This window comes from Ahaetulla prasina, chromosome 3 (assembly GCF_028640845.1).
Source record: "Ahaetulla prasina isolate Xishuangbanna chromosome 3, ASM2864084v1, whole genome shotgun sequence".
Classification (NCBI taxonomy): domain Eukaryota; kingdom Metazoa; phylum Chordata; class Lepidosauria; order Squamata; family Colubridae; genus Ahaetulla; species Ahaetulla prasina.
The window spans coordinates 1,922,108-1,942,332 of record NC_080541.1 but is presented as its reverse complement, the minus strand read 5'-3'; the positions used below and the strand labels follow the sequence as shown (position 1 = coordinate 1,942,332).

General features: G+C 46.7%; 1 protein-coding gene across 2 annotated transcripts in view; it reads left to right on the top strand.

Moving 5' to 3' along the window:
• RECQL4 (RecQ like helicase 4) overlaps positions 1–19,805 on the top strand; it is a 35,680-nt gene extending 15,875 nt beyond the window's left edge. For both annotated transcript variants that reach the window (XM_058176523.1, XM_058176522.1), the window contains exons 13-25: positions 2,005–2,088; positions 3,253–3,441; positions 4,500–4,682; positions 5,632–5,830; positions 6,508–6,785; positions 8,350–8,487; positions 9,642–9,798; positions 10,906–11,035; positions 14,418–14,590; positions 15,927–16,113; positions 17,079–17,238; positions 18,302–18,410; positions 18,818–19,805. In XM_058176523.1, the coding sequence (XP_058032506.1) occupies positions 2,005–2,088; positions 3,253–3,441; positions 4,500–4,682; positions 5,632–5,830; positions 6,508–6,785; positions 8,350–8,487; positions 9,642–9,798; positions 10,906–11,035; positions 14,418–14,590; positions 15,927–16,113; positions 17,079–17,238; positions 18,302–18,410; positions 18,818–18,939 (2,109 nt within the window). In that variant the 3' untranslated portion in view covers positions 18,940–19,805. The remainder of the gene's footprint in view (positions 1–2,004; positions 2,089–3,252; positions 3,442–4,499; positions 4,683–5,631; positions 5,831–6,507; positions 6,786–8,349; positions 8,488–9,641; positions 9,799–10,905; positions 11,036–14,417; positions 14,591–15,926; positions 16,114–17,078; positions 17,239–18,301; positions 18,411–18,817) is intronic.
• Positions 19,806–20,225: the final 420 nt, after the last annotated feature.

The following is a 20,225-nucleotide window of genomic DNA, read 5'->3' as shown; positions in this document are numbered from 1 at the left end:
CCCCAGTGGGGGAGCACCACACTGGAGGTGGTTGATGAATTAAGAGCCAACCTCCCTCCCGTGCATCCTGCTCCTTCCCTCCTCATTTTTAAACTATAATTAAATTTTCATTGTAATTGTAATTTTCAGTCTTTTAGAAATACTTTTTTTTTTTTTAAAGTTTTAATGTTGTAAGCCAGGGGGCTGGGGTCACACACTACTGGACCTTGAACCTTTCGGAACTGGGCCGTGGAAGTGGCAGGCGAGCATGTACACACATGCACATCCCCACTTGTGCGAGCAGTGAGTGAGCTTGTGTGTACACACTCCATTTGCATGAGCACTGGATGCACATGCCTGTCAGTCAGGCAAATGGAGCTGCGCATGTGTGTGCTTGCCCGACGCTTACGTGGAACCATCCCTCCCTCCCCCCCAGGTCCGCAAAGCAGGAAAGTTGGGGAACTCTGCTGTAAGTAGGCCAGGGTTGCTTCAAAATGAGATGGGCAGCAAATAAATTTAGTAAATGATAATAACATGGACGTGCCACCCGATCCGAGTTCAGAGATGGATGATCCCCTCATCTGGGCAGCCCAAACACCCAGAGCTACTCGGTCTTGGTAGGATTTGAGATGGTATTCCTCCTCATTCAAATCCACACAGCCTCCAGACTCTGGGACAAAAACATTACGGCCTCACTTGATCGATTGGGTCAAAAACCATCCTGGTGATACCGAACCCCAAACCAGCTGATTAGGCAGTGGTTGTGCTTGGGGAAGGGCTGGGAAGAGGAGGAGGAGAAAAGGCAGATGGGAGAAAAAAGAAGATGAAAGAGCAGAAAAATAACAGGGAGAGAGATTGGCACTGAAAGCTACGGGGAAGTAGTGCAGGCCAGGGACATTGTAGCTTCACACAACTTTTTTTATTTTTTTCTTATTTGTAAAATGTATTGGCCGCCCATCTTACCACAGGAGAACTCTGGGTGGCTTAAAAAGATTTTTAAAAACCTATACAAAAGCCCAAAGACATAAATCAAATGCTATGAAGATCCAAATACTGCATCCCAATTAAAAGGTGGGGAGGGCAGGAGCAGGATAGGAAGGAGGTTGGATCTGTTGTGAATCTATCCATCGGACCCTGTGTGAAACTCTGTCCGTTGGAGCCCCAAGCCAACTGGCAGAGCCAGGTCTCCATGCTCTTGCGGAAGGTCAGGAGGTGGGAGCTGACCTCACTCGGGAGAGTGTGTGTGTCAAGATGTTCCAAAGGCTCTTCTCCACCAGCCAGAATACGCGATGGGGCCCACAGCATGGAATAGGACAACTTGGTGCAGCCAACTCACTGTGGTAGGATAACTTGCCGGGGCCAACTTACTATGGGATAATATGCTGCGGGATAATTCAACAATTCAATTTAAATATTTAACCTAATCAAAAATTATTTTAATATTTGTCATTCACATTTCATTTTGTCCCTCCTTCGCCATCCTTTCTTTAATGATTCTATTCCACCATTTGTTTGATATTAGTATAACTTTAGTCCTGTTGGCCGTGCCAAGTTGTCCTAGACCAGGGGTGTCAAACTCGATTTCATTGAGGGCCACATCAGGGTTTTGTTTGACCTCATGGGGCCGGGGTGGCTAGCTCAACGTCACTCATTTCGGGGGCACCTGTGGTGGCCCGAGTGCTCTGTCAGCGCAAACAGGCTCCCAAGCTCCATTTCTAGCTGCGACGGCCTCCTGCAACCCTCTGTTTCCAGGGCGGCCCCAGGGCAGCCCGATCTAAGCACCCCGCGGGCTGGATCTGGCTCACGGGCCTTGAGTTTGACACCTCTGTCTTAGACCCCTGCACCATGGTTCCTGTGCTGGCACAGGTAGGATGGGCCAATGCCAAAATGCACAATTCGGGGTTTTTTTTGTGGGGGGGGGGGAGCCAAAATTGCAGCAGTAGGAAAAGCAGCAGGGACTTGGCTCCTGTTCCTTTGCTGGTAGCTCCGTGTTTGCCTAACTCTGAATGAGGTTATTCCTTGCAGGTCTCTGGCCTCCCTCAGCGCTTGAAAGCCGTCTGTGTCCACTCCGGCATGTCGAAGGCTCAGAGGGAGGCTGCCATGGAGAGGGTGAGTCATCTGCGTAGTGGGGTGGGGGGGTGGCGAAGCCGCCTTGGGGTCACTGACTCTTAACTAGGATCCTCCAGAATCATACTGCCCCGCAAAGTCCCTAACTCCCATGCGGTCTAAGAATTGTGGGATTTGTAGTCTCGGTTGGGGGTAGGGCCAGGTGTGTTGGGGTCCTTCCAGCCTCCAGTTCTGGACTTACACAGTAAATATGGGTAGTCCTTGACATACGACCACAACTGAGCCCAACATTGCTGATACTAAGTGAGACAATTGTTAAATGAGTTTTGCTTATTGTACGACCTTTCTTGCCACAGTTGTTAAGTGAATCACTGTAATTGTTAGGTTAATAACACGGTTGTTACTTAAGGGGGATCCTTGACTTAAAATAATTTAGTGACTGTGCAAAGTTACAACAGCACTGAAAAGTGTGACTTAACGGCTGTTTTTCCATTCCACTTAAGCCCATTGAAGTGGGAGTCGGGCTGTTCTCCAAAGCACCTGAGGGAAGAACAAGAAGCAATGGGTGGAAACTAATCAAGGAAAGAAGCAACTTAGAACTGAGGATAAATTTCCTGACAGTTAGAACAATTAATCAGTGGAACGACTTGCCTGCAGAAGTTGTGAATGCTCCAACACTGGAAATTTTTAAGAAAATGTTGGATAACCATCTGTCTGAGATGATGTAGGGTTTCCTGCCTGGGCAGGGGGTTGGACTAGAAGGCCTCCAAGGTCCCTTCCAATTCTGTTGTTGTTACTTGTTGTTACTTGTTACTCACCATGGTCATGTGATTAAAAATTCAGGCGCTTAGCAACCGACTTGTATATATGACGGTCCCAGTGTCCCAGGGCCACGTGATCTCCTTTTTAAGTCCTTCTAACGAGCAAAGTCCAGGGGGAAGCCAGATTCACTTAACAACCGTGTGACTAGCTTAACAATGGCAGTGATCCGCTTAACAAACTGTGGCAAGAAAAGTCATAGAATGGGCAAAGCTCACTTAACAATTGTCTTGCTTAGCAATAGGAATTTTGAGCTCAATTGTGGTTGTAAGTCGAGGACTATCTGTAATCTACCCTGCGCAGCAAGGCTGCAGTTGAATGTCCAACACTCAACAGGATTCTAATGGAAGCCTGTGTCCCTGACCAAGTGAGGTTGTCTGCTTGCAGGTAAAGGCTGGGAAAGTCCAGGTGCTCCTGCTTTCCCCCGAGGCCTTGGTTGGAGGGGGCCTCTCCAGCAGCAGCTGCCTCCCTCCTGCCGACCAGCTGCCCCCCGTGGCTTTTGCCTGCATCGATGAAGTGCACTGCCTGTCCGAGTGGTCACATAACTTCCGCCCATGCTACCTCCGGCTCTGTAAGGTACTGAGGATGAATGAGTAGAAGTGGGGGTGGGGGTGCAGGGAGGAGGGAGGAGGGGCATTTGAGGGGCCTCTGGGATCGAAGACCCTGAGCAATCAGCACCAGCATCCGGTGTAGGCCTCTTGTGCTCTGTCAGCCTCAACATTTTTCTACAGCAGCCTTTCCTTTTCTTGGCAAATTGAAGGTGAGTGGACTTCCATCCCTACAATTCTCAGCAGTGGCTATCCTGGCTGCGGAATTCTGGGAGCTGAAGTCCATATACTTGGAAATTGCCAAGGTTGGGAAACCCTGTTAATAAGGAACTCAGTGGCCAGTGGCACCTCCACTCAAAAGGGTAGAAGTTTTAGGGGAGATGATAAGTCTCCTGGTATTTGGAGACCTTCTGCCTGAGAAAGCCCCCTATAAGCAGAAATGGAATTCTGTTTGAAAAGGACTCAAAATAATAGTAACTCTTACGTAGGTCTTTGAGGCTGTGCTGGCCTTGTGTTTTAGGATGAAAATACAAAATAATTCTAAAACGGTCCCATGTGATAATCTAAGTATGATGCCCCAACATTGGGAAGGCTGACCTACTGACACTTATTGTCACTAGGGATGGGAAAAGGGGTTTGTAATTCCCTTTGAAGCAGATTAAAATCTCCCTCAATCTCTCTCACTCATTTACTCTTTCTTACACTCTCATTCTCTTTCTCTTATTCTCTGTGTCTTTGTTTCTCTCACGCTCATTTTCTGTATCTCTCTCACATTTTTATTCTCTCATTCTCTCTTACACATTTATTTTCTCTTTCTCACTATCATTCTTTCTCATTCTGTCTCTCTCCCACACGCTTTCATTCCCTCTCTGTCTCATTCTTCCTCCCTCCCTCCTTCTATCTCTCATCAAAACTTTCCACTTTCAATTGGGAAGAGCAACACACAATGTGCAAATGTGTGTGTAAGTTTGAGGCGAGGGCAGCATTTCTATTTCTCCAGCTGGGCACAGATAAGCCCACGGCTGGAAGAGGGTTGGCTTCTTGTGCTTTCCAAATTAGATGACCTCACCGTTTCTTTCCTGGCAGGTTCTTCGAGAGCGCTTGGGTGTGCGGTGTTTGTTAGGCCTGACAGCCACTGCCACCATTTCAACAGCACAGGATGTGGCCCATCACTTGGGCATCCCGGAGGGCGAAGGGCTGGCTGTGCGTTCCGTTGCAGTTCCTCCGAACTTGTGTCTCTCTGTCTCTACAGACAGAGACAAGGATCAGGTAAGTCTGGAGCCCAGCCAGATGTTTCCATATAAGAGAGCGGTTGGGAGGGGAGTGGGAGTCTTCTTTAAGAACTTTGCCAGGTGTGTATGTTGAGCCTGTCTTCCCGAAACCCACAATAAGATGGAATTTTAAGGTTTTTCTAAGAAAACTGGTTTTCTCCATCAACAGGCTCTGCTGTGCTTTGACTTCATATCCAAAAGTTGCTACACCTTTCGAGTGCTTTTCCAGTATTAGTAGCCAGAGTTCTGGAATGGATCTGTCTGGGTTCAGAAATCCACTGCTCTGGGAGAATTTGTTTGGGGTGTCTCTGTAGATCCTCCGTCATCCAGGTAATGGTTGTCCCAAAGGTGCTTTTTCCAAGAGGCAACTGGACTTTCTGGTTTTTCTTTGAAGACGTTTCACTTCTCTTCCAAGAAGGTTCTTCAGTTCTGGCTGGATGGTGGGGAACGGAAGGATTGATACTCCTTGTAGACAGCTGGTCATTTGCACCCTTTAAGAGGGATGTTGAGGCCACCTGGAGGTTTATCTGTGTCTTCAGGGTCATCTGAGTGGTGTAAATGGGAGTGGAGCCTTCTTGGAACTGCTGAAAGGAGCTGTGTTGTAGACTGGAGATAGATGATGTCATATTCCTCCCCCTCTGTTGAGAGAAGAGCGATGACATAGATGGCCTCTTATCCCTCTTTCAAACCAGCCACCCTCTCTGTCCAAAATGCGGACTTTGCTGTCTTCAAAAGAGCTGAAAAAGCACCTTTGGGATTTGTTTGGGGTCAATCTCCTAGAACTGAGAAGAAAATCAGGCTGAAAATGCCACAAACAATCCCCTAGATAGGAAATGTTTTCCTGCTGGGTATTATTTTCTTGCAAACAACTGTAGCCTCTTTTCCTAAGGTATCCAAGAAAACAGTTCTGAATCTCTGTTGGGGAAAAAAAATGCTAATTATTGCAGGCTCTCGTAAGTTTGCTGCAAGGGGAAAGATTTGGAAGCCTGGACTCAATCATTGTGTACTGCACACGCCGGGATGAGACGGCGCGGATCGCAGCCTTCATCCGCACCTGTTTGCAAGGGGTGGAGCTGAGAAATCCCCGCTGTGAAGGAGAGCCAGAGGGGGAGGACCAGCTCCCTGGGAAAAGGAAGAAAGCCAAAGGTAGTTGTTGACTGGGGATTATTGGCAGAACTGACCTGGGGAACAGCTGGGTAGGGAATAAGTGATGTGGCAGAAACCCCATTGTTCTTTTTGTCCCTGGTTTATGACCACCATTGAGGTCAACATTTTCCATTGCTAAGCAAGACAGTTGTTACAGTGAGTTTTGCCCCATCTTACAACCTTTCTTGCCACAGTTGTTAAGTGAGCCACTGCAGTTATTAAGTGAGCCACAAGGTTGTTAAATAAATCTGGCTTCCCCACTGACTTTGCTTGCCGGAAGGTCGCAAAAAGGGGATCATGTGACCCCAGGACACCATCATAAGTGTGAGTTAATTACTAAGCATCCGAATTTTGATCACGTGACCATAGGGATGCTGCAATGGCCCTTGTAACTTCAAACGGTCACTAAACGAGTGGATATAAGTCGAGGCCTACCTGTATACCTTTGCCTACTGCCCAAATGATGCCATGGCGCGAGCCCACCCAGCGTCTCAGAGAGAAGATCCTTCCAGAATTAAAGCACAGCCAAACAGACATGAAATCTTTGTTTCTGGAACAAGCCAGGATTTTTTTCCAGCCCTTTTGAATCCTTGAAACGAGTTGTGGGTTACGTGGCTGGTGTTTCTCCCAGGCTTGCAGTGAGCCTCCCCTTCGTTCTCTTCTCATTTCCCCCACAGCGAAAAAGAGCATCCGGCGCCCTCTGAAGTGGATGGCCGATGCCTACCATGCCGGCTTATCTGCCCACGAACGGCGCCGCGTGCAGAACAACTTCATGTCTGGCCAGTTGCGCGTGGTGGTGGCCACGGTGGCCTTCGGGATGGGCTTGGACAAGTCGGATGTGCGCGGGGTTGTGCATTACAACATGCCCAAGAACTTTGAGAGCTACGTGCAGGAGATTGGGCGGGCTGGGAGGGATGGCCAACCCGCCCAGTGTCATCTCTTCCTCAACCCAGAGGTAAAGTACAGCTCGCTCTGGGGGGATTTATTCAGAGAAAAACTTTTAGCCTGAAAACCAGCCATATGTGTATGCATCACATATTTTGGGGGGCTGCCAATATTTGAGGGGCTGACACAAAGAAGAAGGTCAACCTATTTTCTGAAGTACCAAAGGGTAGGACAAGAAACAATGGATGGAAACTAATCAAGGAGAGAAGCAACCTGGATTTAAGGAGAAACTTCCTGACGGTTAGAACACTTAGCCAATGGAACAGATTGCCTTCAGAGGTTGTGGGTGCTCCATCACTAAAGAGATTGGACAACCGTTTGTCTGAAATGGTATAGGGCTTCCTGCCTGAACAGGGGGTTGGACTAGAAGACCTCAAAGGTCCCTTCCAACTTCTGTTATGCTTTAACATGCTTGCGGATGGAACTTGTAGTTCTGCATCTCGTGGAATCAAATGCCGGGCCCCAAAACCCATCATCAAGTCGCACTGTAATTTAAAATTTAAAAATTATTTAAAATGTTAAAATAAATAAAATTTTATTTATTTTAACTGGAGGAATTCCCTCCAAGAAATAATGTGAGGAATTCCTACAAATAAATGGAGGCACTCATATATTTCAGGGACGGAGGAGAAAATGATACAGTCACGCCTAGGCCTAGGTAATAAATAATAACGCCTATTTTTCTGCCATTCACAAAGCTGACCTTCTCCTTGCCAGGGTGAGGATTTGCATGAACTGAGGCGCCATATTTACGCAGACATGGTTGACTTCTTCACCATCAAAAGGCTCGTGCAGACAGTTTTCCCAGGTTGCAAATGCCAAGAGCTTCATCAGAAGCAGCAGGAACTCAACAAGGTGAGGACTGTTAAAACAAGTAAAAAACAATTGCTGGAATTGGGTAGTCTAAATAAAGAAAAGAAGGACCAGGGGTGACAGGATAGCAGTCTTCCAAAATTTGAGGGGCTGCCACAAAGAAGAGGGGGTCAAGCTATTCTCCAAAGCACCTGAGGGCAGGACAAGAATCAATGGGTGGAAACTCATCAAGGAGAGAAGCAACTTAGTACTAAGGAGAAACTTCCTAAGAGTGAGAACAATTAACCCGTGGAACAGAAGTTGCCTTCAGAAGTTGTGAGTGCTCCATCACTGGAGGTTTATAAGAAGAGACCTGACAGTCATTTGTCTGGAATGGTGTAGGGTTTCCTGCCTGAGCAGGGGTTGGACTAGAAGACCTCAAAGGTCCCTTCCAACTTCTGTTATGCTTTAACATGCTTGCGGATGGAACTTGTAGTTCTGCATCTCGTGGAATCAAATGCCGGGCCCCAAAACCCATCATCAAGTCGCACTGTAATTTAAAATTTAAAAATTATTTAAAATTTTAAAATAAATAAAATTTTATTTATTTTAACTGGAGGAATTCCCTCCAAGAAATAATGTGAGGAATTCCTACAAATAAATGGAGGCACTCATATATTTCAGGGACGGAGGAGAAAATGATACAGTCACGCCTAGGCCTAGGTAATAAATAATAACGCCCATTTTTCTGCCATTCACAAAGCTGACCTTCTCCTTGCCAGGGTGAGGATTTGCATGAACTGAGGCGCCATATTTACGCAGATATGGTTGACTTCTTCACCATCAAAAGGCTCGTGCAGACAGTTTTCCCAGGTTGCAAATGCCAAGAGCTTCATCAGAAGCAGCAGGAACTCAACAAGGTGAGGACTGTTAAAACAAGTAAAAAACAGTTGCTGGAATTGGGTAGTCTAAATAAAGAAAAGAAGGACCAGGGGTGACATGATAGCAGTCTTCCAAAATTTGAGGGGCTGCCACAAAGAAGTGGGAGTCAAGCTATTCTCCAAAGCACCTGAGGGCAGGACAAGAATCAATGGGTGGAAACGCATCAAGGAGAGAAGCAACTTAGTACTAAGGAGAAACTTCCTAAGAGTGAGAACAATTAACCCGTGGAACAGAAGTTGCCTTCAGAAATTGTGAGTGCTCCATCACTGGAGGTTTATAAGAAGAGACCTGACAGTCATTTGTCTGGAATGGTGTAGGGTTTCCTGCCTGAGCAGGGGGTTGGACTAGAAGACCTCCAAGGTCCCTTCCAACTCTGTTATTCTATTGTAGTATCAAGAGCACATGAAGTATTAGGAAAGAGGAACCAGCAGGTGTAGAAGAGGACAACTGGCTGGAGACCACTTTGAAAGCTGTTCCTTAGGAGAACCGGCATGGTTAAATATGCAGGTAGCCCTCAGCTTGCGATCGTCATTGCACCTGGAATTACGGTTGTAAGTCATGGCAATCATGAAGCAGGTCAACACATGTCCATGCTCAATGTTATGACTTATTTTGCTGGAAACCGACAAAAGCTGCTGAAAATTATGGTCATGTGACTCTGGGATGCTGCAACTGACCGTAGATGTGCCAAGGACCCCTAAAGTGATCCCATGATGGCAGAGGGGACATTCTTAAGACCCTTCAGAATGGGTCATAAGGAGCCATTCTTAAGGTGTCATAACTTTGAGCAGTTGCTAAGCAACTGGTCATTAAGCGAGGACTACTTTATCTTGTGATACTCAAGAGCTGTGTAATGAAGGACCGCTTCATTTTCTTGCATTTTTGAATCCCATCTCTTTTTCCAAGCATCCCCAGAATTTTGTGTATGTGTTCCTGAATCTTAGTGTAGACTTTAGCTGACTTTCAAAAACAGGCACATGACCCAAAGGAAAAACGTTAAGAGATCCAAGAGGGACAAGGCAGCATCGGCTTCTAAGGCCTAAGCCCACAGGACTAATGAGCCCTTTGGCAGCCAGCTGATTCTTCTTCCTCTCCCTCTCTCCTCCCCCCCCCCACATTTTTTAATCCCCAGGGCTCTGAAGTGGAGGATGCAGAGATGCTGACTGCCCTAGAAGGAAGTTCAGAGAAGCCCCCTGACCTAGAACAGGAACACTCGCGAATATGCTATAAACACGAGAGAGCCGTCCCTATTCAACCCACTGTGGAAGCGCTGGACCTCCGAGAAGAAGGTGAGGGCCTCTGGCATTAGGAATCAAGAGAACTTGAGAACGGTCTTCCTGAAGCTTTAAATATGAAATAAAACTAATCAGAAGGAAGCGGGGGGGAGGGGGGGAGTTGTGTGCTAGTTGGGTCTAGTGATTAACACATCAGGCTGGAAGCCAGGAGTTCTAGTCCGTCTTAGACATGAAAGCCAGCTGGGTGATTTTGAGCCAATCATCAGGAGGCTGTGAGTTCTAGTCCTCCTTAGGCACAAAAGCCAGCTGGGTTCTTTGGGCCAGTCCATCTCTCTCCTAGCCCAACCCCCACTTATAAGATTGTTCTGGGAAATATTGAATTATTTATAAAAATAATAAAGCCCGGGTAAGAAATCTAAAATAAAAAGAAAATTTCAAAAAAACATCTGGCTGTTCAGAATGGCTCGAGAAGAAGGAAGAGTTGAGGAGGTTTTCTGAATCTTCCCTGTTCATTGCTGCTGCCTCAATTTCTTCCTTATCTAAAGAATCCAAATTGGATTTGGAATAAATACTGGCCAGTATTTAATAAGATACCGGGAAACATTGCGGCTTCTCAAATCTTAACTGGTTCTCCGTTGTCCTAAGCTTTTGGCATCAGTCCAAAATGATTTCCAGCTTGGTTTTGGAATAGAAGCAACCTGGGAAAAGACTTAAACGAACAAACAAACACAGGATTCTTTAGAGCCTGAACTGAAGCTCAAGTCATCCGGATCTTAATCCATCTTCAGCAGGAGGGCAGGTCTCCCAGTGCTTGATTTAAATCAAGAGCACATTTTTAGAGCAAAACAAAAGACTGTCTAAGGCAGGGGTCTCCAACCTTGGTCCCTTTAAGACTTGTGGACTTCAACTCCCAGAGTCCCTCAACCAGCAAAGCTGGGTGGGAGTTGAAGTCCACAAGTCTTAAAGGGACCAAGGTTGGAGACCCCTGGTCTAAGGCCCTTTGTCAACAGATGGCGCAGGTCTGATTGTGGAAATTGGATTTTGAGGAGAGGGGCGGGGACTGTTTCCAAAACATGAATGGAGAACACCAGAAGCAAGAATGTTCTCAAGTTGACCTGGCAAGCCTTAGGTCCACTTAACCAAAAGTGGGTTTGTTTTCAGGCATAGAGACGCTTCTGTGCTACCTGGAACTGCACCCCTGCCACTGGGTAGAGCTGCTGCACCCCACTCTCTCTTCATGCCGGGTCTCGTGCTACAAAGGCCCTCAGCAGCTGCGGACGGTCTCTCGAAGGTGAGGAAAGGAAGGAGGAAAAGGATGCCAGGAAATTCAGAAACAAGGCTCTTTCACAGCCATGGCCCAGGTTGTCTTCAGCTCACAACCACAATGGAGCCCAAAATCTCTGTTGCTAAGCAAGGTGGTGGTTAAGTGAGTTTTGCCCCATTTTACGACCTTTTTTTTTTGCCACAATTGTTAAATGAATCACTGCAGCTGCAAAGTTAGTAACCTGCGTCATTAAAGTGAACCTGGCTTCCCCACTGACTTCGGTTGTCAGAAGGTTGCAAAAGGGGATCCCGTGACCCCCTGGAAACTGCAACCGTCATAAATAGGAGTCAGTTGCCAAGTATTGCAAGCTTTGATCTTGTGACCATCAAGATGTTGCAATGGTCATAAATGTGAACAATGGTCACAAATCGCTTTTTTAAGAGTCACTCAATGAATTTGTCAACTTTGAAACGGATCAGGCCCATCGCAGCCATTTGTCTCCGTTTCTCACCTTGAGACACCTGTTGGGTAGGAGAGAGAGTTGAACTGTCAGACCGGATATCAATGATCTACTATCGCGTGGGAACCAAGGTCATCCCAACAGGTGCCGGTCAGAGACCGGAAGAGGAGTCCAAGGAGATGCCAGAACACCTAACTGGGCCTCTGGCAAGGATAGAGGGAGCTGTCCAATCTTTCATGATGCTGAAAGCGTGGAGAATAGCCAGAGCTGCTTTTAGGATCACCCGTGCCGAAATGCAGCAGTTCTTTGAGGAAGCTGAAAGTCTCAAGGGCACTGACTCGTTGGGGTTCGTTAGTTGGAACCTTCACAGCAGGGGTCTCCAACCTTGGTCCCTTTAAGACTTGTGGACTTCAACTCCCAGAGTTCCTCAGCCAGCTTTGGGAGTTGAAGTACACAAGTCTTAAAGGGACCAAGGTTGGAGACCCCTGCTTCACAGAATGGTTGTTAAGTGTGAGGATTGCTTTTATTTAATCTTACAGGCCAAAAATTCAGCACACCTGCAATTCTAGGTTCGGGATGTGAATGAAGATGGTTTGTTGTAGCTGCCCCAGTCCAGAAAAATTCTAGACGGCTTAAAACACCTCGGTGTGCAATTAAAAACCCTTAAAAACAACCACATAGCATAACAACCTGGACAAAAACAACTATAATGAAAAGCAAACGCTTTAGACTCTTCCTAGAACATCAGAGCACCCAGAAAGGAGGGAAGTGAATTTTGCTGCAGTTGGCATTTTGGAACAATGGGCTTGAACATGATATTGCTGTTGTGTGTAAATATGCAACCAAACTGGAGGCAGAAGGTACCTAGGTCAGACTTAACCAGTTCTCCTCTACCCTGGCAGCATTTTTATCATTTGTTTTAGAGGCTTATAAGCCATTCCAGTCAAAGCTGACTCTTTGGTCCATTGCTGTCCATTTGTGGCAATGGAATCACCTAAGACAGGGGTCCCCAACCCCTGGTCCATGAACCAGTCCATGGCATACCAGCAGCCTGGTTGCGCAAACAAGCGAAGCCAAATCCATAGGATGCAGACAGCACGCAAAACCACACGCCCATCTGGTCTGCAGAAAAACTTCTCTCCACGGAACTGGTCCGTGGTGCCCAAAAAGTTGTGGGCAGCTGACCTAGAACAGCATCTCAGATTACCAGCATTAGCCAAATAAAAGGCCGTATCCATTGTGCCCTCTGCTGCAAGTGTGGGAGCAGGTGTCATGGGTACAGATCCAGGCCAAAAGGAAGCCTGCTCATGCTCCTGGGACAATCTTAGCGTGGACCCTGAAACCCCACAGGACGTGGGGCCTTCGGTCACTGAATGCTACACTTGGGATCTCTGGGTAGCTCAGGAGCCACTATTAGGCAGCCCATGGATAACGCATGTACCGTTGGGTCCCTTGGTGAGGAGCAGCTGCCAGTGAGATGGGACTCTTCTTGCCTTCCAGTCCTACTCAGCTGGGCTTCAGAGTAGCCGATGTACTGCAGAGTAGTCTCCTCTATCTGTATCCTCTTCATTGCTTTTTAAGGCTCTGATTTGGCCTGAAAGGAAGCCTGGCTTTCTCCTCGGGGGTAGGGCCAGGCAGTGGGTACAGTCCACAGGTAGGCTTTGATTGGATTGTAGTTTTTAGAAGCCTCAGCTTCGCTGCTACATCGTCGTATATTTTTTGTGTCTTTATATCTGGCATTATGAGCCTCTCAGTGTCACAAGACTGAGATGGGCCAATAGAGGAAGTCCTCAGCTTACAACCACAATTGAGCCCAAAATTTCTGTTGCTAAGCAAGACAGAAAACGGACTCTGAAGGTTCATGCAGTTTTCACCTAATTAAAAGCAAAAGTTTTCCTTCAACCAGGGGGGCTTTTTATCAGGTTCGCCTGATACGCCAGTTGCGCCCCTTTCTTCACCGGGCTTCCTTGTGCATGGTCACTCATGCCCTTGTTACATCCCGCCTGGACTACTGTAATGCTCTCTACATGGGGCTCCCCTTGAAGGGTACCCAGAGGCTTCAACTGGGCCAGAATGTGGCTGTGCGGGTGATAGAGGGAGCACCTCGTGACTCCCATGTGACACCTCTCCTGCGCAGTCTGCACTGGCTCCCAGTGATCTTCCGGGTCCAACTCAAGGTGCTTGTTATCACCTTTAAAGCGCTCCATGGCTTAGGACCGGGGTATTTACGGGACCGCCTACTGCCACTGGTAGCCTCCCACCGACCAGTGCGCTCTCACAGAGAGGACCTCCTTCGGATACCGTCAGCCAGACAATGTCGGCTGGCGACCTCCAGGGGGAGGGCCTTCTCTGTTGGGGCTCCTGCCCTCTGGAATGAGCTGCCTCCGGGGCTCCGTCAACTCCCCGACCTCCGGACCTTCCGCCGCGAGCTGAAGACTTTGTTGTTTCGACGTGCAGGACTAGCTTAAATGTAGTTTTAAATTGGGGTTTTTAAATGGGTTTTTGAATTGTATTTAAAACTTTTTAGGCCATATATTGAATTAGTTTTTTATACTATTTTTAATCTGTATTATATGTATTGTGGTTTTATTGGCTGTGAACCGCCCTGAGTCCTTCGGGAGAAGGGCGGTATACAAATTTAATAAATAAATAAATAAACCCCAAACAATCAGTCATATGGTCCAATCAAGGTGCCGTCCGGTTGCCTGGTAACATCACTCCTCCTTCCTCTGACCAAGTGTGAGAACGTCAAATGGTTCCCAAGAGAAAGTATTTTGTTTTGGCTGTAAAACCCCAGATATCTCTAATTCCCCTTCCCTATCCCTCAGCTCCAAGATGGCTTTGGTCAGGTCAGCTTCAGGGTTAACACCTGCAGTCAAATTTGCTTGGTAAGCACAGGGGGTTGACTCCTTCCTTCCTTCCTTCCTTGCTGTCTCTCCCTGCCTCCAGATGCCCTCCGCTTGCGGTCTGCTTGGCCCAGCAGCGCCTGAAAGGGGTCAGAGCCACCCAGGCCAGCTCTGTGGAGTTCGATGTCATTGCACTGGCCGATTCCATGGGCTGGGAGGTTCTGCCAGTCAAACGCGCGCTACGACAGTTGCAGTGGAACACCACATGGCAGAATGGTAAGCCAGCGGGGAGCATGGTCAGCTGGCGTGCAGGGAGGGTGGTGGGGGGCTGTGTGGGGAGATTTTTAATCTGAGCTAGTTCTCTGTCACGGCCCAGAAAAGAAGCAGAGTTCCTGCGAAGGGTTTGTCACTCATCCCTTACCTCTTCAGCACTAGAGGTCTCCTTTGCAGTCAGTGAAATGTCTGTGGAGATTCTCCATCCAGTACAGGGCGGTCCCAAAGGCGCTTTTTCAACTGGACTTCCTTCGTTTTTTCGTCCGGAAACGTTTCACTTCTCATCCAAGAAGCTTTAGTTCTGACTGACTGGTGGGGAATGGAATGGCTGTATTAAAATTATGTTATCAATAAAAAAAGAGAATATTTGTAGCTCAGGATTGAAACGAGGAGTCCTTGTTGCTCTGTGAGCTTTCTTGCAGATGTTTCATGGCCCAAATTAGGTGATATCATCCGTGCTAGCATGATTTCATTACCTGGGTTGGGTCATGAAACATCTGCAAGAAAAGAAGCCAGCTCAGAGGGCACCGAGCACTCCTCAAAATTCTCTGTGTTAAAATTGATCTATGTTAAAATTGGATCGCCCTCTCTCAAGGGATAGGACACCACTTTTGTCTCCTGGTTACCAAACAGAGTCCCAAGAAGGTTCCAGACCCATTTGCACTCTTGATTCAGGTGGCCCTGAAGATGCAGATAAACCCCCAAGTGGCCTCAACGACTCTTAGGGTGCTAACAACCAGTTGACTGCAAAGAATATAAATCCTTCCATCCCCTTCCATCTAGTCAGTTGGAACCAAAGAAGCTTCTTGGATGAGAAGGGGAAATGTTTTCAAAGAGAAACCCAAGAAAGTCCAGTTGCCTTTTGGACTTGCAATTGGCTGTGTTTCAGGGAACATCTTCCCCAGGGGTGAAATCTAAAAATTTTCCCTACCGGTTCTGTGGGTGTGGCTTGGTGGTCGTGACTGAATGGGCATGGCCAATAATAATAAATAATAAAGTATACAAAACTTGGGAGCGCACCGCTCTACCTTCTTTAAAAATAGAGGCACCAGTCTACCAATTGCCTTTAATTGGGAGGCACCGGTCTACCTTCTTTAAGAATAGAGGCACTGGTCTACTAGCTGAACAACGAAGCGTGGGTGGTAGGGGGGTGGGCAGGGATTTTTGCTACCGGTTCTCCGAACTACCCACCCCCATCGCTACCGGATCGTGTGATCCGGTCCGAACCGGGAGCATTTCACCCCTGATCTTCCCCCACTGAGAGGCAGTGATTCAGAACGTGCTAGAGGATCTGGGGATTTCAAGACATTGTCCACCGTTTTCTTGTCGCCCTGCTCAGGTTCCCAAGGCTCCAGGAAGAGCGAGATCCTGGTGGAGTTCCGGGAGCTCTCCTTCCACCTGCGCTCCTACGGCGATCTCAGTGACGATGAGCTGGACGGGGTGTGTGACTTCCTGCACCAGCGAGTCACGAGCCGAGAAAAGGCAGCCCTCCGGCAGCTGCAAGTCTGCTTCCAGGCTTTTCAGAGGTGCGCAGTTGCAAAGAAGGGCAGGCCTGTAAACCCCACGGGAGGCTGGGTGGATTCTGACAAAACACCGACCTACAACAAAGTTACAACGGAACTGAAAAAAGTGACCTATAACCATTTTCACACTTAGGATCGTTGTAGCATCCCCATGGTCACGTGATCAAAATTCACACGCTTTGCCACTGATTCATATTTATGACGGCTGCAGTGTTCCTTTTGCGACACCTTCTGACAAGCCAGGTCAATGGGCAAGAGTACAGGTAGTCCTTGATATATGACCACAATTGAACTCAACATTTCCGTTGCTAAGCAAGACAATTGTAAAGTGAATTTTGCCCCATTTTATTTTATTTATTTATTTATTTAAATTTGCATTTATATCCCGCCCTTCTCCGAAGACTCAGGGCAGCTTACACTGTGTAAGGCAACAGTCTTCATCCATTTGTATATTATATACAAAGTCAACTTTTATTGTCCCCAACAATCTGGGTCCTCATTTTACCTACCTTTATAAAGGATGGAAGGCTGAGTCAACCTTGGGCCTGGTGGGACTCGAGCCTGCAGTAATTGCAAGCAGCTGTGTTTAATAACAGGCTTCTTACAGCCTGAGCCACACCGCGGCCCATTTTATGACCTTTCTTACCATAGTTGTTAAGTGCATCACTGCAGTTGCTAAATTAGTAACCTGGTTATTAAGCGAATCTAGCTTCCCCATCAACTTTGTTTGTCAGAAGGGAATCCTATCACAATTCTGGACACTGCAACCATCAGTTGCCAAAAGGTCTGAATATTGGTTGTATGACCCTGGGGATGGTCATAAGTATGACCACCGGTTGCAAATCACTTTTTTCAGTGCCATTTGTAACTTTGAACGGGCACTAAAAGAACGGTTGTAAGTCGAGGATTACATGTACTGCTGGACCTCCCCTGTCCTTACCTCCCCTTGCGTGTCTGCTTTTCCTCAGGGTGGCTTTCCCTACTTACGCCTCGTGCTGTGACCAGGCAGACCAGGAGAGGAGCAGCCAGCTGAAGTCCCTGCTGGTGGCTTATTTTGAGAAGCAGCCAGTGCTGGACGAAACCTCGGTGGGTGCAGAGCGTGGGGCTGATCATCTCCAGCATGTTCAGGTAAGAAAATCCCGCTTTTCGTCTGCAGCTGGCTCCAAATCACGAATGTGGTTCTGTCCTGGTTTGCCTTCTGCTGGTTGGTTGCTCTGCTAGGGGCGGGGTGTGTGTGTGTTTCCTAAGGCATATGGAGGGCTCCGGGGAGTGGAGGGTGATCCAAGAGAACTGTTTTATTTATTTAGCGCAGGGGTGTCCAATCTTGGCAGCTGTACAACTTGTGGATTTCAATTTCCAGAATTCTTTAGCCAGCATGGCTGACTGGGGAATTCTGGGAGTTGAAGTCCACGGACTCGGACAGAGTTGAAGTCTGCAAATTTGCCAAGGTTGGACACCTCTGATTGAAAGGGGAGCTTTTTATGCCCCAAGTTGGCATCATTTGTGGAAATTCGCTGCCTTTGTCTTGTACGTGTCCTGAAAAGCTTCCAAAACTTCATCGCCTCAGTCTGGTTAATTACCCTTCTGTGTGTCATCAGGCACCACCAATATTGCCATTCCCTTTTCTATCTTTGGACTCTCTTGTTAGATCTTTTATTAAATTTTATATCTTAAGGTCGTTGGTTTTTTTTACATATTTGGACTTTCTTATTAGACAGTACATTTTGACAGAGGAAAAAATGATTTCTTTTCCTGCTATGTACTTAAAGTCAGTACGTAATCGATTTAATCCTTGAAATTTCTGGTTAAAACGATTAGGGAGCAGGTGGCCAAACATGGCTTTTTTCTAACATCCTGCCGAGCTGTTAGCAGAGTGGGCCAACATGCTACAAAAACTGCAGGCTAACTTGATGTAAAGCAGTGTCAAAGTTCAAACTAATATTTATGCATCTCTATAAAATTTTAAAGAGTGGCACTGATATTATGCAGGCGGTAAAAAGCCATCCTAGTTTGATTGGAGCAGCATAAAGTTGAACTTGGTAGGAAACATTCGTTCCTGGCTGCCTATTTTTAAAATTTAACGGCATTTGCACTACAGCTGAAAACATGGCCCTTGTCTGAAATTGTGCTTTGCTACGGAGCCCCCTTAATGCTAATTTCACTTTCCCTGGAATTTTCTTCCCAATTATAGTTTCAGAAATGGGAGCAGCAAATCCGAGCTGACATTCGCCACTTCCTCTCCATCCGTCAAGACGAAAAATTCTCTGGCAGGGCTGTGGCAAGGATTTTCCATGGCATTGGTAAGGTTCCTCTAATAGTGAATCTGAACTCTGCTGAATTACACAGAAATGCATAGATCTCTTAGTGGGTCCCAGGACAAAACAGTCACGTGCGTGTGGTTTTCTGGGCAACGATATGAAGGTGGTTTTGAGGTTTTTTTTAATCCAGGACTATCAAGGACCAATCTTTCTTGATTCATGAACTCATGTAAGGGAGGTTTGGGAGGCAACCCTGGAATGCAAGTGTTCTGCCTGGAAGTGCAAGACAGAGTCTTAATGCAGTGGGATGGTTGGTATAACGATACACCGATGCGCACAGAATGCTAAGAGTAAAAGCTCACCTATCTTTACTATAGCTTTGCTAATGCAAATCCCGGGTTAATTTCTGTCGCCATGCTCGCTTCATTGAGGTTGCTTTGTCTGCACAGGGAGTCCATGCTACCCAGCTCAGATTTATGGCCGAGACTGTCGTTTCTGGAGAAAGTACCTTCACTTTGACTTCCATAAGATTATGCGCTTGGCTACAGAGGAGATCATCCGTTGGAAGTGAATTGAGCCGGGCAGAATCTGGAGAGGTGAAGCCCCATCGGACAGCTGCTTATTCCCTCCCTTGCTTGTTGGCCACTCTGCAAGCATTACATTTCCAGAAGATCTCTGGCAGCCAAATTTCTCTCTGGGCAATTGTCCAAGCTTTTGACAAAGTAATAACTGAAGAAAGTTCTCCTGGCCTAAACCGACGTCGGTCGGGAGTCCTTTTTTAAAAAAAAAAAATAAATCTCCAAAAATATGAAATCCTACATATTTGGCAAAATCTTGAAGAGCATTCCTTCACCTCATGGCTTTCCCTCCCAGAATTCTGGCAATGATGGGGATTGACGGAGGGTTTAGGGAGTGGAGAAGGCGTTGATTTATCATCTTCAATATTGAACAGATCGTTGCTCTTTCTGAGGAGAGTTGGAAGTCTTGATTTCCCTTCTGAGATTTGAACTGGACGATGAACACACGTTGCTTATCTACACCAAGGAAAAAGGGGAATGTTTTTGTTACTGCACTACAGGATTTTCCCTGGCAGAACTTGATTTGAATAAAACAGATTTTTTTTTACTTACTCTAACAAATCATTTTTGCTTCTTCTGTTCTTTACTATATAAACAGCACGAAGTTTTAAAATAAATTTAATCTTTCTCATTTGAGTGGGACATTAAAGTTATGTATAAAAACGGTGCCAGGAGGGAGAGGGAGGGTAAAGAGACTCATTCCTTGATATATCCTCTGAATCACAGAATTGGAGCTGGAAGGGGCCCTTGAGGTCATGGAGCCCAGCCCCCTGCTCAATGCAGGAATTAAAGCATTCCTAATTCCTTATCAGTGAAAATATTTACAGACCCCTCACATTCTGGATATAAACTGTTTCAACTCCTACCCTCAAAACGACGCTATAGAGTACTGCACACCAGAACAACAAGACACAAGAACAGTTTTTCCCCGAAGGCCATCACTCTGCTAAACAAATAATTCCCTCAACACTGTCAAACTATTCACTAAGTCTGCACTACTATTAATCTTCTCATAGTTCCCATCACCAATCTCTTTCCACTTATGACTGTATGACTGCAACTTTGTTGCTGGCAATCCTTATGATTTATATTGATATATTGACCATCATTTGTGTTGTAAATGTTGTATCTTGAAGGTATCTTTTCTTTTATGTACACTGAGAGCATCTGCACCAAGACAAATTCCTTGTGTGTCCAATCACACTTGACCAATAAAATATTCTATTCTATTCTATTCTAAAACAGCCCCCTCCCCTCCCCACCCCTTAGCCATGGGTTT